The sequence below is a fragment of the Crocodylus siamensis genome, chromosome 7 (assembly GCF_052110815.1).
Source record: "Crocodylus siamensis isolate JL-2025a chromosome 7, ASM5211081v1, whole genome shotgun sequence".
NCBI classification, from domain to species: domain Eukaryota; kingdom Metazoa; phylum Chordata; order Crocodylia; family Crocodylidae; genus Crocodylus; species Crocodylus siamensis.
In genome coordinates, this window is record NC_143401.1 from 95,080,061 (window position 1) to 95,097,721 (window position 17,661).

General features: G+C 42.9%; 1 protein-coding gene across 2 annotated transcripts in view; it reads left to right on the top strand.

Moving 5' to 3' along the window:
- The window catches only part of COL17A1 (collagen type XVII alpha 1 chain), a 55,858-nt gene that overhangs the window by 8,519 nt on the left and 29,678 nt on the right, over positions 1 to 17,661 (top strand). Inside the window, exons 5-18 of one of the 2 annotated variants that reach the window (XM_090057869.1) lie at positions 1,912 to 2,049; positions 2,383 to 2,430; positions 3,219 to 3,254; positions 5,317 to 5,364; positions 6,150 to 6,293; positions 7,389 to 7,544; positions 7,810 to 7,881; positions 9,104 to 9,175; positions 9,807 to 9,875; positions 11,001 to 11,165; positions 11,809 to 11,895; positions 14,008 to 14,052; positions 14,611 to 14,760; positions 16,820 to 17,008. In XM_090057869.1, coding sequence (XP_089913995.1) covers positions 1,912 to 2,049; positions 2,383 to 2,430; positions 3,219 to 3,254; positions 5,317 to 5,364; positions 6,150 to 6,293; positions 7,389 to 7,544; positions 7,810 to 7,881; positions 9,104 to 9,175; positions 9,807 to 9,875; positions 11,001 to 11,165; positions 11,809 to 11,895; positions 14,008 to 14,052; positions 14,611 to 14,760; positions 16,820 to 17,008 — 1,419 coding nt within the window. The remainder of the gene's footprint in view (positions 1 to 1,911; positions 2,050 to 2,382; positions 2,431 to 3,218; positions 3,255 to 5,316; positions 5,365 to 6,149; positions 6,294 to 7,388; positions 7,545 to 7,809; positions 7,882 to 9,103; positions 9,176 to 9,806; positions 9,876 to 11,000; positions 11,166 to 11,808; positions 11,896 to 14,007; positions 14,053 to 14,610; positions 14,761 to 16,819; positions 17,009 to 17,661) is intronic. The other variant, XM_090057870.1, reaches the window with a different exon arrangement.

Genomic DNA, 17,661 nt, shown 5'->3' on the forward strand with positions numbered 1-17,661 from the left:
ATCCCAAGGTTGCCTCCAGCAGATGCTTATTGTTCTCAAACTTGTATGTGAATGGCGAGAGCAAGCTTACTGTGACTGTCCTGTTCCTACAACGTGATTGGCACTTCTGACTCTCATTGCTGTTAGTCAGTGTATAACCGGTATAACTGGTCAGTGTTTTTCACATGAACCATTCCCCTCAGAAAATACAATTTGGTCAAAACTGACACTTTCAGAAGGGAGATATGTTGATTCAACTGTATTTTTCATTAGGGAGAAACTGTGACGACAGTATAACGGCCAAATGTCCAATCATTTTGTTTCAATCGTAAGTTCCCGCGCTTCTCTTGTGGACATTTCCTATTTAAAGCCTCTGGGAATTTTTTGTTTCCCCAAAATTTTCAACGTTTTGACTTTCCATTCCTGCCCAGGATGGAACAGATTCTCAGCAGAAGGCAGAACCATTTTCCAGATGACCCTAGCTCTTTGAAATGCTGGGTATGAGTTATCTGGAAATTTGTTTTACATACCACAATCACATTTTCCAAGGGCAGCTTTACAATAAGGGGTGCAAATCAGAGGTGAAAAGGATGACCCATCTCCTGAGCTGTGCTCCTTTCCTTGTGAATATGCTATAATCACAGGCTTCTCTTTAAGGAGGTTTTTTCCTGTATTGTCAAAATGAAGGTAATAAGAGATGGGGAGAGCACCTGCCAGCCATTTCTCTATATATGTGATGCCCCCTGCTGTTGTGGGATAGTTTGGGAAAGTAAAACCACACAAAGCGAGTATATTACAGAAATCCTTCCCAGCTCTCCAAAAGAGTTGAATAAAACGAGCAACTGAAGTGCAATATGGAGTGGGCACAATATGGAAGTGATTAGTACATGCCTCAGGAGACCTTTATACTCGCAGGAAGCCCATAGCATATAAGGGCCAGATTCTGAAATCAGTTCCATCCATTTCTGTCAAGTCTAGAGGGACTCCACTGAATGAAGCAGACATAAGCAGATTAGCGCCAGCCTAACTGGCAGTCAAACCCAGACCCAAAGTCGCTCACTTCAGTGGTGCTTCAGGATACACTATCTTCTTGGCAGCCTGATTTTTTTTTTTTAAGTCATCGCCTGTAGTGAGAGAACAATAATGCAAGCTGCTATGAGTTAATCAGTTTTGGGGTGTGCTGATGCCTCCAACAGAAGCCTTGCATTCTCAGTGCCATTCCCTCCTATGTTTTAAATGGAAAAACACCACAGGCTCAATAACCACAAGAAGACTTAAGCAAAAAGCACTCCACTGAGATAGCAAAGATGTGTCCTCTCTGTGCTAATGAGTGAACAATGTCCACTGAAAGGATAAGGATATGGATTCCCATGCTGTCAGGGATATCAATTCCCATGCCGCTGAGCATTATCCCATCAGTACTACCTGCTGCAGTATTTATAGATGATTTTCCTATCTCCACATAACTCTGTGTCATGGATCTTGTTTTCCAGCAGCATCGCTTACATTCTCAATCAGCATCTCATCATATTTATGGTCCGTAACAGAAGACTTTAATTTACAGATGGGCCTGAACTCAAACCAGATCCCATCCCCAGCCAAGCCCCAGTATTGCTCAGCTTTGGGGAAATAGCTGGTTCCTCTTTCTGGGCTAGAGCTTGCCCTCACTGATGTCTTCCTTTTGGCTTTAATGCTATCAGGATTTATATCTCTCCAAACAGGAGGGCTAGAACCACACATGCAAACCCCTTTGAACTTCAGAGATGTTCAGATCCAGATCCAAATTTTGTGGCTCTGTCTTACCCCTAATTCTAATCTACCCCTTCATTTTAATGTGAGATCCACTTATGCCAACAAAGAATAACATGAGGCATCCCTTTACACCTATAAGATATATCTCTATTTTCTGAGGGGGTTTTGTTTTACCTATAGGTGGAAGTGGTAGAATGAATTCTTCCTCCTCATCTTCCGGCTACAGGCAGGCACAGTCTCCCAGCTCTACTCTCACCAAATCACCTGCCTCAACCTTTGAAAGAAAAACCTATGTCACTCGCCATGCAACATATGAAGGTATCATAGATTGGGTCATAGAAATGGGGAATTAAAAGTGCACTGCAAATGCAAGAGAACTCTGTAAACATAAATCCCACTGTGAGCCAGTTAGGAAATGGGTCACAAAAGACGAACGTTAATGGAAATTAGCAACAGAGTCTTAGTTATAATCATGTTTAGCCAAATAATTTCCATGGCTTCATTGTAGCTGGAGGCTAAAAGCAGCTCAATATAGCAGCCAGTGGCTCTTTTTAGATAGAAATGCCTGTTGCCCCATAGGATATGGCAGATTTTGACATGAATAAATGTGTGGTTGCAAGGCTTCAGTGTGGAATCTTTTTTTTTCTGCAGGGAGCTCCAGTGCAAATTCATCTCCAGAATTCCCTAGAAAGGAGTTGGGTATGTTTTTATATTATCGTCTTTCGGAAATCAGGCCAAAATCACATGTATCTGCCATTCTGTGGCTTCTGGCATGGTATATTCTTGCAAGACACAAATCAATAAATCACACGTGATGTGCATGATGACTCCTGTGGGGCAGAAAGACTGTGGAGAGGAGTTGCACCTTGCTCTCCAGTAGGTGACTTCAAAGCAGGCAATATAATCCTCTGCCCAGTGGAGCTCATTGGAATTGATGTTAATGAATTTAAGAGATGAATTTGGCATAGTGTCTCTACCCAATGTCTGTTTTAACAGAGACTGTGAGGCATGTCTGCTACACACCACTCCTTGTAGGTGATTCCCCCTTTAAGATCAGATAAGGAAGGAGCCAGACCAAGGGGAGACCTCAAGGAGTTTCCTGTCCCTAATCAGACATCTGCATCCAGTAGTGTGATCCAAGCCATTACTGTTATGTAGTGACATGGTGTCACACATTCATAGGTCTTTCTCTAAGCTTGACTTCTAATTTACCTTCAAATTCCTTGCTGGGCCAAAGCAGGGGCATTGGCCAGATTTCTGATGTATTGATGGAATAAATAGTGAATGGTCCAGAAGAGCTAAAGACTGTACGTTTTTATTTAGACACCAATGTAATGGACTATAGGCAAAAGATTTGGGCATCAGGGTCCTCTGTCATACCCTGGCTAAACAGATTCGCAAGATGACATGCAGAAACTCAGCATTAACCTTTAGTTTTCAGAACTGTTACAGCAAATACAATTAATGCTGATCTTCTCTCACTGCAGCATCTTCTGCAACTAGAGGACGAAGTCAAAGCCGAGGTGAGTGGGGGTGGGCTTCTGGAAGAGCCCTTGTTTCCTTCTGGTGTCTTAGCTGTGCACCTTCTGAACAAGTTTCTCAGTTGGTATAACCTAGTTTGCTTGCACAGGAGTAATGTGGATTTTCACCCTCTGCAGGTCTGAACCACTGGGTTTTGAGCAATTGGCCAAGCAAACACAATAAGCAAAAATAGCACAATCATCAGCAGGCAAAGCATTAGTGGAGGCATATGGGGAAATGTTCCTTCTAATACGAGGACCTTCTTTGGGGATGGGATAGCTGAGGCCATCAAATACAGCATAGAAAATTTCACCTCTAGGTCCCAAGTTCAAAATCAAGCCAAGGACATGATACTCTAAAGTTCTGCTTAAGCTACAATATCACTCCCAAATTCATCAGCACTGTCCCTTTCCCTCCCTCTGTCATTTATACATCACTTGCAATAAATCTGTCTGTTTATCCATCCACCCTTATTTAGCCACCACCACAATAATACCTAAGCTTCTCCAAAGTATTGAAATAGAGAAATAGTAGGCACCCCTCTTGTCCTCCTTCCATTGATACCTGTTATAGGAAGAAGATGCTATTTGTCCAGCTGCATTCCCTGAAATGAGTTCCTGCCTCAGTGGATGGGAATGTAAAACTAGAAGTGGTGCAGTTCATTGCACCACCTTTTCACACAAACTTGATTTGTTTAGACCATTAAAAATGTTCTTCCTTCTCTTCTACCACTTTATCAGGTGCTTGGGAAGAAGTTGGATATAATTGATACAGAAAGACTTACTTTATATTTCCAGCTTCTGAGAAGGCAACTACAATGTCACTTTATCCAAGTTCATCTTAATGATAGATATAAATCAGGAGGCATTGTTATAGCCCTTTCAGGAAAACATTATAGTTGCCAATTATTTCCACCTGAGCTCTTTGCATTTTCCCAACACTAAGAATATGAGCTCCCAAAGGTACCCTCCAAGCATAATGGAGCTGGCACCAGAGGATCGTGCTCCAGCTTTCCACATTGCTTCAAAGAATAGTCCTAGTCTCACATTTTCACTTGGCTGCCAGACTGAATGCTTTTTTCATAGTTCACATACTGTTAGGTTTTACCTGGTGGAGCATATATCAGGCACTCCAGCTGACCAGTTTGTTCCTGGACAACCCGACTTAAAGTTCTTTTCTGTCACTTGGTTTAACTGCATAGTAGCACTGTATAGTAAAACCCAGTTGTAAAACTGGTTAATTGCCAGCAATTATGCTTAAATAAATTACCATTTGGGCCTTGACTGTTTCATTTCAAAGCAATTCTGGAGTAAGGAGTGTCCAATAAAAAAACCCTGCATATAAAAGTTAAACCAAATGAGCAAATAGTTAACAATGGAGGCTTTAGAAATGGAGACTTTTTTTCCTGGATAGCAGGTGGGCAGGACCACAGCTAATAACTCTTAAAAAAAACCCAGATGCTATTTGTGGTTCTGTATTTTCTTCTGCATTATGACCGTGTGAGAATAATTACAATAATTAATAGGGTGCAGGAACAATCTTGATGTGATTAATGTATGCAAGACTGGACTTTACATTCCTCTATCACCTCCTTAACATGATACATAAGGTGCTATGCAACATTAAACATAAAGCATAAGTGAATTATGATTAAACATTATCATTTAGTAATTTCTCTTCATGGAGTGCTAAAAAGAGTGGTAGAGTCATTAAGAAAGTACTGTGAAATCATGAAAGTCCAGGTTCTGGTACTGATCTTTACACCCAGCAGTGCCTTACTCATTCAGGAGTCCCAGTGTTTTCCATAAGACTACAGAGGAACTAAAATACTTTTCACTGCAACTAAAAGTTTCAGAAGCTAAACTAGTGTAAAAAAACACTTGGAAAAGCTTAAAGGAAGCCCATCCACCATGCTATAAATGCTGCCCAAGCCAAGCAGTAAGATAACAGAAAAAAGCAGGGAATTCACTTTTGCAGCCTGAAGGTCCATTCACACCACTCAGGGCATAAATTCATGATGATCCATATTCATGATCTTCTTGTCTTTCCTTTTCTCTTATCTAGAGAGTGAAATCCGAGTACGGTTACAGAGCGCTTCTCCCTCAACCAGATGTAAGTGTCACAGCTCCTTTTTCAGAGTAAGCAGAGATGCTTGATTGTCCCTTCCTAAGAAGCAGACCTTAGGTGCCAATCCCATTTTAGCTCTGGAGGTAGTTTTGCTTTAATCCTGCCAGCAGGATCCCTTGGACTCAGCAGTCAGGACAGTAGATGGAATGTCATAAAATTTACCAGCAGTGAAAAAAAAAAATTGCACTGAACTCTCCCTTTCACTGCATGTAATTTTAACTGAAAGGAATTTGCTTAGGGGTGGGTTTGCATTTTGTCAGGCTTCCTTTATTTAATCCCCTGAACAAGTCACTCCTTGAAAGAGTCCTGTTGCTAAATTTTCCTTTCTTCACTTTGGCCCTGATCCTGCTCTGATCTGAGCGAGATGCAAAACTCCAACAGACTTCAGTGGTGCAGGAAAGTCAGGAGCTGTTCAGGAATCCTTTGATTCTACTCATAGAGCAATGCAATTCTAAGAATAAGTCTGCCCTACAATAGGTATCTATTTAACTACCATAAGGGGTGCATTAGATTGCACAGGATTTTTGACCATGAATATCAATAGAGATCTTCATTAACAGGGTATCCCAACTAGTGTGCCAGAGAGATTAGTATCCCTTCAGGGGGCCTGGGACAGCTTATGGTCCTAGAAACCAATCTAGAGATTCTGGAAATGCCCGTCTTGCCTATTGGATGCTTCATGCTTCAGTCATGTTAAGCATTAAGAGCATCTCTATTTGCTAATTATGCAGTGCACTGAGATTATTTTAGATGTTTGTTTTCTCCCATAGGGACCGAACTGGATGATGTGAAGCGTCTAGTGAAAGGAAGTCGTTCAGCCAGCTGCAGTCCCACTCGTTCACCATCCAGCACTCTCCCGATCCCTAAGAAAGCTGTGATGGAGACGAAGATGGTAACAGAGAGTTCCCAGTCAGGTACTTGGCACCAGGATGTTAGTGACAGCAGAGCAGAACTCAGATAAACCCCAAGGCTTGAGACATAGCAATCTCTACTAACCCAAGAAGAGTGCTGGGAACAGCCCAAGCTAAAAATACTTGTTCTCTCCTTCAGAGCATAATGACAAAATAAAAAGGGTCAAAGTTTGACATGAGGGCCCCAGAGAGGGGCCATTTTTGACAGTTCACAAGTTCATTTCCTAATTTTCACAAAATGGAGTGATTTCCAGTTGAGACCTGCTGTAGAACTCGGAGCAAGCAGTTCTCTGTCTTGGTATAAGCATCAGGACAGAGCCAGTGTTGTCAAACAGGCTAGTTTTGGCCCAGTAGCCAGCTCTTTACTGACCTCATGTGGCTTACTGGTCAGTGGATTTGCAGTGGATGGAAAGGTGCTCTTATACACCCCCTTTCTAAACTCTTTAATTCATGTGTCATCTCTGCTATTGTGCTTTAGGCACTCAGAGTCAAATACACAGCTGGCATAACTCCAGGGAACTCCACCAGTGTTCAAGAGAGCAAACACTGCCTTCTAGCATGCTAATAGTGCATACTTCATATTGAGGTGAAATAGTTCAAAACTATTGAGTGAGAAAACCAGTGAGAAATGTATTCACCTGGTATCTTTCCTAGTATGTAAAGATATAATAGTAGTTTGTGTGTGAAAAGGATCACAGAAACACAACAAGAATTTTGGAATCAATATCCTATGTTGATTACTTAACTAGCATGTGGATTAAAATGTGTTATTTTACTAAGCATACATATAATTGTCTATGGATAACCCTCTGAAATGCTTTACAAATGACTACATTAATGTGATAAAGAAATTAAGGCCCTCGTTCTCTTTGATCAATGGGTTAAAAATTGAATGTTCTACTGTAGGCCAAGTTGTGAACTCATGTGTTACACCAGTGTACATCTGGAGTAACTGCATTGAAACTAGTGGCACGATCCCAGATTTGAACCAACGTAACTCAGATGAGAATCTGTCTCACTGTGTCATTTGCCAGGTAAATCTAGAAGGTCTGATTCCAGAGCCTGGTTTCACTTTACCCCATTACTGTTTTCTTCCAGTGTCAGGGACCTATGATACAACTATCCTGAATGCTGCCCTCCCCTCATACATGTGGTCCTCCACCCTGCCGGCAGGGACTTCCCTTGGTGGCTACCATAACAACATGGCCCAGAGCTCTTCCCTAATCAATGCCATGTCCCATTCTACAGGATCAGGTACAGTAACTTCATTCTAACCTTGTCCAGTCACACACGTGTGTGATCAAAATCTCCTCTCCTTTGTGATCTTGATAAAACAGAGCTTATGTGTAATGGTTTCAGAGGTTTCCCTTATGGTGTTAATTGTATGTTTTCAATAATGCTATTTCCTTGGGAACCATTCCCTCTTAGACATTGGTAGCTGTGCCATCTGCCTGGATATGCTGGCTGTCCTGCTGTGCCCCATAGTTAGGAGTCTTTCCCTGTCTTCTTCTGTTTGCAGTGTTTGGAGTCCCTAATAACCTGGCTCCCAGCAATCCCAGTCTGAATGCAGGGCTGAGCACATCCTCAACAGGTCAGATTTCTCTATTCTTCCCTCCTTCATTTCACAGAGACAAGAACATGAACATGAAATACATAATGAAATGATGTCTTGGTCAATCTCCCTCCATGCCAGTCCTGATTGCAGTCAAACCAGTAAGGGTGTAGACCCAGAGTAACTCTCCTGGTGGCAGGCGAGTTACTCTGGATTTTACTTGTGGCACTGGCACAAGTATAGGAGTATATACTAGAAGGCAAGATTAATTATAAGATAATTTTATAAGCAGCAGTTTACTTCATCACATGTTATAAAGGGACTGCAGGAAGCAGAGCTTCTAAATAGAAAGCAGTGATTAGAATACAAAGATGTAGGGAAGGGGGGGAGAAAAAAAGGAGGTATTGCTAGGAGAGGTAAAGTAGGCAGCGGAGAAAAAAGCAAAGCAGTTAACCCATTGAGAAATATAGGGGTTATAAAAACTAATCCAGGTAATTAGTATCTGTAACATGTTAGTTGAAGGCAGGCAATATTGAAAATCTTGGAGATCTCTGAGGAAACATCATTTATTCAAATACTTCAGAAAGCATCTGTTAGGGCAATTTGTTTATTTCTGCACAACAAACCCTGGATCATATTCTGCAGAATAGTTTTGTGTGTTTCGGGTAACTCAAGTGATGGAGCTTCTACCACAGACATGCCTTTTCTCAAGGAATCTCTTTTTGCTCAATCCCATCCCATAACTTCCTTTTATGGAATACTAAACAATTATTTTACCTTTCATGAGGTATCATTTCCTACATACTGTATGTGGCTATCATTAATTTTCTCATAGCCACACTAGACCTATTCAGTGAATTTAATGCTTTTCCAAAAATAAACCCCTCTAGAGGTGTACAGGTAGCAGTAGGATTTCCTCATGTTCTGTGAGGTCGAAAGTGATCTCCCATTATTTCTCCTGAGCTGAAAATGACATCCAGGACAGTCAGAGCTGAGGAAGCAGGTGTGGAAGGGAAGGTAACAGGTCTGCAAAATTCTTATTGGAGAAGATGAACAGAGATGCGTGTGAAACATACAGCTGGACCGCTGAGTTCATTAGAATCTAAAGAGATCATCTCAGGCCAGGATGATACATCTATACCTTTGCTAGCGGAAGGCACTAGGATTGCTGTTATAGTCCTTGGTCCTGTTTTTATTTAGGAAAAAATACCACTTGCGATGTAGAGCTCCCAAATTCATTTCCAGATATTTTTCTTTGCAGTGTTTGGTGTTCAAAACAACCTGGTTCCACCCCCTGCAGTCATGACCCACAGTGCAACCACAGCCTCTACAGGTCAGCAACTTTTTAATCTTAGGGTGGCAAAGTTGGGTAACTCATCTGTGTTGCTTCCTTATGCAATGTGTGTTCCTATGTCCGAGCTTCTCTTTTACGAACAAATAATTCACATCTGGGGGCTTTCCTATAAGATACAGTTTAAAGAACAGAAGGACAATGCAAGTATTGTCAGAATTACTGCTGTAAGTGAAATGCAGTTGGGATTAAATTGGGAAGGAAATATACTTGCATCTAATTTGTTTTATTAAAATTAATATGAACCCAAGTTCTTTTCATTGTGTTGTCCAGTGTGCTGTGAAATAGCATTGGTTTGACTTTAGCCTTATGGTTATGGGATCTGACTTTTTGTACCCAGTACAAAGAAGGACACAAATCTTGCCCAGTCGTAGTCACTGGAGAAGCCCTTACCCATATAAATTCTCCCATCCATGTTGCAAGAAAAAAGGGCTACTCACACAGATACATATTGCAGGATCAAGTTTAAGGAAGGTTTGGGTGGGTATCCGAGGACCCCCTGCTGCCTTCATTCTGGGAATTAGACTTCAGCCCTCCTCTTTCAGCATCTGCAACTGTGCAGCTCTTCCAATGGCTAGAAGGATTGTAGTCTCTAATGATTTCTCTATTACAGTATATGGTGTGAAGAACAGTTCTTCTCAGAGCAATGCTGCAGCTACTACTGGTGTGGCTACTGCAACTGGTGAGTTGGTAACTCGTGGATGTCCAGGATTGACTGTGAGAAGCTGGTGATTTCAGAGCCTATTGTCCTTGCTCAGGCAGACCATATTTCAAACTCTGTATGACAACAATAGCACATGGAATATTGTTAGGACAATTTGTTACTAACCAAACTGTCCACTAGATGCCACTCTTGCCATTCCAAAATGAAAACTAACGAGAAAGGAATTCAGCACTAGAAAGTCAGAGCCAGACCCCTGATGCTTCCTAGGACAGTTTGGCAATAGCGTCGCTCACTAGAATTACATCAGGGAAATTCAACAGAGTGGCAAGTTGCAAAACTGAGTCCAATATCTTTAACTTTAACGTTGTACCGGAAAATTTGCAGGCTTAGTTTTGTTCATCATTTTGCAACAATACCAGCCCCAAGCATGCAAAAAGTCATGAAGTTAGCTTAAAAATTGGTGACAGTAAATCATAGTCATGCTGAAAATGATGATGACAATGATATTGAGGGTTTTTTTATTCGTCTTCTAGCTGGGGAGCTTTCAGAGTTTGTATTTTGAGCTTTTTTTCCTATAGCTCCAACACTAGACACTTGCTTTTGTTTAATAGAAGCTGAGTTCTCGTGTTATCACGGGTTTGTAGAAGAAATTTAAGAAAAAAAACAAAATACTGTGCAACTCACAGTCAAATTGGTAACACCGATCGCTTCAGATTTATACCAGAATAACAGAGCAACATCAGGCCCAGTATCTTCAATGTTAATTTTACAATACCTTTTCAAAATTCATCTTGTGTATCATTTTGTTTGGAAAAAGGGATGGGGATGAAGACCAAGCAGTCTGATAGATCTCCTTGCCTATGAATAAATTATATGCTTGTTTCAAGCAGCATGTAGTACTTTCAGTAGTTGTTAGTACACATAGAAAATCTGGGTTCTCAGTAGCACTCAGCACAAAAACTATTGCTCTTTAGCTAGTACAAAGACTGACTTCTCCAGAGTCTGCTGTTTATGGTAGCCTCAACCTCATCATCAAGGAAGACTTAGTTTTACCAAATAATTGTTTTACACCCATTGTGTATATGCATAAGCTCACTCAGCGTAAATACAGTAACCTTTTTGTCCCTTGTCTCCCTATCATAGCTGGCAGCAGGCTGAACTCCCAAAGTGATGACGTTTTGCGCAAAGACTGCAAGTTCCTGCTCTTGGAGAAGGATAATATCCCTGCCAAGAAGGAGATGGAGCTCTTGATCATGACCAAGGACAGCGGGAAGGTCTTTACTGCTTCCAGCACTGGGCTCAATGGAGGTATGTTTCCTACCAATCATTCCCCATGGCATGCATGTGTTCTGGGGGTCATAAATGAATGGTAGTTAATTACACAGATATAGTTACAAGGGTGGAACTCCAGCTGCCATGGCAGGTTCTGATGGACTGCGATATTACTAAACTCTGAGAGGAAAGGCTATGCCCAGGAAATCGGTGAAATCCCTGTCCCATAACCACATTGAACAAAATGCTAGTAAAGGTGCACTAGAGAATAATCCTTAATCCTGCCTGTGTAGTGAGAGGGACTCACTACCCAAAGTCCAGGTTGTATGCACGTCAAAAGACTGCACATAGCCAAAGGGACGAATGTTAAATGTTATAGCCACAGACATTCCCATCACTTCATCCTTTAACCAACAGAGGGTAGCTTCACATGTCAGGGACAAGGGGACAAAACTGGTTCTCCCTGCATTAAATCCCACCAAGAGCATTGCTGTGTATCACACAGCAGGCATCTTATAAGGCTCAGTGGCTTAAACTCCACAGGCGAGATCCATGGCTGATGTAGATTTGAACAAGCCTGTGGAATTTAGTGAAGTTATTTCAGTTTTCTCAGGCTGAGGAATAGATCCTCTTTGACTTCTAATAAGGTGTTTTTGGCTCCTGTTTGGTATCCACCTAGGCTTCTTAGAAGACACCTTGAAGAAAGAAAAACAAGGTGTTTCTTCTTCTTATGCTGCAGACTCCTATCTGAAATCTGAAGGAAATGGTAAGAGTCAGTCATTCTGACCAACCCCATGTTTGTATCATCACAAGTTCTTTGTATTGATGCCAGTCACCTCTTTGGTACCTCCTGCCACTGGGGACAGCCCGCCTGTTCTCTTCACCATACCTGCTCCATCTTTCCAAATCCCAACTGAATACATCTCTCCCCATTTGCTTCTGCCTGTTGATTCCTTACTCCTTCGCTGTAGATTAGTTTTATGGCTGAATGCTTTAATCTGTGCACCGAAAAGAACCCATTCTATGGTAATGTAAAATGGTAGAGCAAGTTGCAAGCTGGGTGTGAGATGGACAGAAAATGGATCACCGTGGTAAACCCATAACTGGAAGTAATTTCTTTGCCTATTAAAAGAGGAGCAATGTCAAAATATTACTAACACAAAGACAGTCTCACACTTGACCACTCTGCTTGTATGTTGGGCATCCATGCTCTCTTTGTTTGTCTTTAGACCTTAAACTCTTTGGAGCGAGAAGTAGAACTTTTTCTCTGCTTGGAAGTCACTAAGATCTTGTGGCTGCCATGGGAAAGACACTTGAAATAAATAAATAAAAATAAGGACAATGATAGTAATAAAAGGTGCACTAGCCTGACATGTAAGACTCAGTCATTACACCACCACAGTGGAGTAATACAGTGATGAATCAGCGCTTTGATGTGAAATGAGTCTGAATTCTTTACATAGGTGGTGTTGATTGACTGATACAAATTGCAGACATCAAGAAAAAGTACTGGCAGAGAGGTGTAGAGGCATCCTCTTATCTCTTACAGCTTTGTTTTACTGATTTTAACTGCTACATCATCTTCCTGTCCCAGCAAAATCTAAATTTCACTTGTTTTCCACACTCACTGAATGCTGGATGAAAACACTTTACATCCCTTTAACACTTACACCTGTTTTCAGATAAACCTATGTCCCTGCAATTAACAATGAGAATTAGTATCATAGTATCATAGTATCATAGTAGCTAGAGTCGGAAGGGACCTAGGTAGATCATCTAGTCCGACCCCCTGCCTTGGCAGGAAAGAGCACCGGGGTCAGATGACCCCGGCAAGGTGCTTATCTAACTTCCTTTTAAAAATCCCCAGGCTAGGAGCCTGCACCACTTCCCCTGGAAGCCGGTTCCAGGCCCTAGCCGCCCTGACTGTGAAGTAGCGCCTCCTAATATCTAATCTAAACTTACCCTCCGCCAGCTTGTGACTGTTATTCCTGGTCACTCCTGGCAGCGCACGGGGGAACAGGGACTCCCCCAATACCCGCTGATCCCCCCTGACCAGTTTGTAGCAGGCCACAAGGTCCCCCCTTAACCTTCTCTTGTGGAGGCTAAACAGGTTCAGGTCCCGTAGCCTCTCCTCATAAGGCCTGCCCTGCTGACCCCTGATCATACGAGTGGCCCTCCTCTGGACTCTTTCCATATCGTCCACGTCCCTCTTGAAGTGTGGCGCCCAGAACTGGACGCAGTACTCCAGCTGCGGCCTGACCAGTGCCGCATAGAGGGGGAGGATCACCTCCCTGGACCTGCTCGAGATGCATCTGTGGATGCATGACAGGGTACGGTTGGCCTTCTTGACTGCCTCCCCACACTGCCGGCCCATGTTCATCGTGGAGTCAATGACGACTCCAAGATCCTTTTCCGTCTCCGTGCTGGCAAGAGGGGAGTTCCCCAACCTGTAAGTGTGGTGCCGGTTCTTCCTCCCCATGTGCAACACCTTGCACTTATCAGTGTTAAACCCCATCCTATTCTCATCCGCCCACCGTTGCAACCTGTCAAGGTCAGCTTGTAGCCTATTGCACCCTTCTAGTGCACCCACATCCCCCCACATCTTAGTGTCATCAGCAAACTTGAACAGGGTGCTTTCTACCCCCTCATCCAAGTCACTGATGAAGATGTTGAACAGTGCGGGCCCGAGGACTGAGCCCTGAGGGGACCCCACTGCCCACGTCCTTCCAGGTCGAGAAGAACAAATTAGGCTCCATTTTGTTTCACCACTTCCTTTACACTGTATCCTGCCTGCTGCCTTGCATTATTTTATTTTGGGATGGTGTTCTGCTGCATAGACTAATTATTGTTAAAATCTCTTTTGTTGTTGTACCAACAGGAGATCTAAAATCAGTGTCAACAAAGGACAAAGCAACCTATGCTGGTAAGTGGTGCTCTTAAGGTGCTTCAGTAGGAAGTAATGATGTACTTTTAATGGAAAAATAATTATCCTTTTGCAATATAAACAATGTGTAAGAAGGTGGCAATGCATGAGGGAAGGCATTCTCAGAAGGGTTGTCTCACTGTTTTACACATAGTCTGCATGCCCTGAAATATTTGCATGTGCAGTTCAGTCATGGGTCCAAGTCTGAATACGTGTGCTTCTTTAATGCTGGGCAAACTAGGTTGCTAGCAGTGCAGCTACTCAGTGCTACAATGGCAGTTTATTTTTCAGGCCTTCAGCAGGACCAGAATTGTGTCTCCTGTGTACAAACTGAAGTGTGTGTGTGTTTCTGTACATACACATATATGCTTTTGTGTGTATGTGTGTGTACATATACATAAATATATATACACTCAGATACAAACACATCCACATCTTTCACATAATGCTGCATCTAATGGACCTGACTGCTATCCTTATTCTCACATGAGTAACCACAATGAAGTTAACAGGTCATTGACTAATCTCGCTTTTGTCCCTTCCCTCTTCCCTCTTCAGAAATACATGGTGATGGTGGAGGGGGAGGGATTGGAGCGGCTCCAGCCTGGTGTCCCTGTGGTTCCTGTTGTAGCTGGTGGAAGTGGCTTCTAGGTCTGCTCCTGGCCTGGTTGCTTCTCCTTGGATTGCTCTTTGGACTCATTGCATTGGGTAAGAGCAGGCCAGCAAATGAACTGTCATTCAGTGAGTGGACGGTTCAGTGCAGCCAGGAGTAGTGATTGGGCCTGAACCAGAAGCCAAATCTAAATACTCCCAAGCTCCGTAGAGGAAGTTCACATCTGGATTGATAATGAGACTAAGGAGAATCTTGGGTCCAGCCCTGTAAGTGGTCAGAAGAGGGATCAGGAAGGGATGTGATAAAGGGGTGCTGACAGATAAAGCGTGATGACAGCATGTAATAATATACTTCACAAGGAACAGGAGGCATTTGATAATACTACAAACTGATCAGCTGAAATGCTTCTTTGCGCAGAGTTCTGTTAGCCTGTGGAACCTACTGCCACAAGATTTCACCCAGGCCAGGAGATTAGCAGGATTAAATAAAAGATTGGGGAAAGACTTTGGCAATGGGAAGATCAACTGATATATTAGGCAGGATAAAAATAATGTCTAAAGAGATAAGCCTTCATGCTTCAGGGGATAAGCTTAGTCTGTGAGAGATGAGGACAGGAAGTTTCTTCTAGGGACAGACTATTCTACAGGTGTCCACAAGATCACTTATAGTATTCTCTGAAGTCGGTGGTGCTGCATCCTCTCTGAAATAGGGGTCTGGATCAGTCGAATCTTATTTCACTGTGCAACGTTCCCTTTTCCATCTTTCCCATCATTTTGGTTCCTGACTCAATCCAAATCCAAACCTTGCTGCTGGGGGCCCTACTGTCCATAAAAGTTAATTTTGTCACCTCCCATAAAGGACTGAACAGCATTTGATACAGGTTTAGCAATGGGATACTCTGAGTCAGGCAGACTGTCCACATTGATGAGCTTTACTTTTAGATTTTCTTGGGTGTAGGAGGTGTGATTGCTCGCAGTTAGGCTCAGTGTATATTAGGAAATGATGCTGGCTTAGGTGTTCCATCTTGATATGTGAAAAATAATCACCCCCATATCCAATTTAGCTAAGCTAGTGACCACCCCCTCCCCTCAGTTAGTCAAGCTGAAAACTGTAGGAGAACCTAGATTTTACATTGCCTGACTAACTTTTGGAAAAACTACAGACTGCCTTGCCTGCATTAGAACTGTACTTCATGTTAACTTGAGTTAAGAACACATCTTTAAGTGCAGACAGAAGTTCAAACTCTCAATCTAACTCATGGTGCTTCACAGAAAATGCCATGAGTTAGACCAATCCTATCTTCCCGACCCAACAGACTTTAGCTGCTGGGTTGGGAGGGTGGAGGATTGAGCTCCAATTTGGAGTTGATCCAGGGAGAGAGACTGCATCTCTGTAACCTCTTTCCCTAGCTCCACCCCCCACTCTCAGCTCCCAGTGCTGTCTCAGGATGGGAGGGGGAGAAGGCAGAGGAAGAAGGTCCATTCTGGGGTTTCCCCAGCCTGCACTGGAGTGTGGGGGGAGGGTGGATTGGAGTCCCCCACCTCAGTGGCAGGGCAAGGGGTCTCCAGTCCACCTGCCCTGCCCTCCAGCATTGGCTGGGCAACCCCCAGAACGAGCCTCCCCCACTCCCTTCCCCCCCACCCCCATTCTGAAAACAGCTCTGGGAGCAGTGCTGGGCTGTGCCAATTCAGCCGTGCTCCTGGCATGCGCAGACACAAGTTGCTCCACCTTGGAGCACCTTCATCTGAGCCCTCGTGTTCAGATTGTTGTGGGTCTGGGCCCTTCTAAAGCACTCTGCAGCTGTGCACTTGTGTTAGGACATGGCTATAGAGTACCTTCAGGGGCCAGATTGGGTGCAAATTGTCAGTTCTGTCTGCGCCTTGTGTTCTCAGTGAAGACATAACCCTAAAGGGGAAGTGATTACTCAAGTCACAAAGGAAATCAGTGGCAGGAAACATAGGTCTGATTCCTGTGATCTTAGTACAGGGTCATTCTTCTCCTTAGAGGCTGACAGGTTGTACAGATGTCCTTTCAGTACAGTGGAATCCCTGTGGGAAAGTCAAATACACGGAGTGCCCCCCCTACAGTTATAGGTATTTTGAATATGAATCTGCTGCTATACCTCCTCTTTCATGTGTTAATTTTACCTTTCAGCGGAAGAAGTGAGGAAGCTGAAAGCTCGTGTGGCAGCCCTGGAAGAAAGTAAATTGAGCTACATGACAGAAAATGCTATTTTGCAGTACAGGCAGGGGCTAGGTAAAAGCTCTGCTGAATATCAACATGGTCTTAATGATTTCATCTGGATGGCTGTGAAGGGTAGACTGGATGAAGAAAAGAAAAATGGTAAGAAGGGCAAGTGTCCATAACAAGAATCAGCTGCTATGAGAGGGTTTGCCTAGAAATGAGGTGGTTCTCTGTTATTCACTGTCCAGACTGCTGTGGGGCTTCAGATTGCACTTAGGTAGTAAGGAATATAGAAAATTATGTTTTCAGATGTATCTGCATTTGACAGTAGACATGGAGCTCATTCTTCTGTGTATATTACTGGGGAAGAGCTGGGTTCTGATCTCATGTTTGCCATTGCAAATTTCTAACTACATTGGCTTTGGTGGAAAGACTCCAGTTTACATTTGATCAGCCTGTATTATCTTTTCTCCATGCAGTCCTACCATTATCTCTCAAGTCGGGTTGCACCGACAAATGGAAACTCTTAAGCAGTATCATTCTTTTGTTTCAGAATTTCAAAACTGGCTATCTAAATAATTCAATAATTTCATTCACACACTCTGTTTCTACATACAGCTTGCACAGCCCATGCAACAGTCAGAGCATGCAAGTGCTACTGGTGCAACTTAGGAGACCATTTTTTGAAAATGTGCCCCAGTAACTGCCTCTAATCAAATGGAAATATGTAGTATAGTCTTTATAATCCAGACAAAGCCAGGAAGCATGTCAGCTTTCTGACTGAAACCTTCAAAGTGCAGCACAATATACTC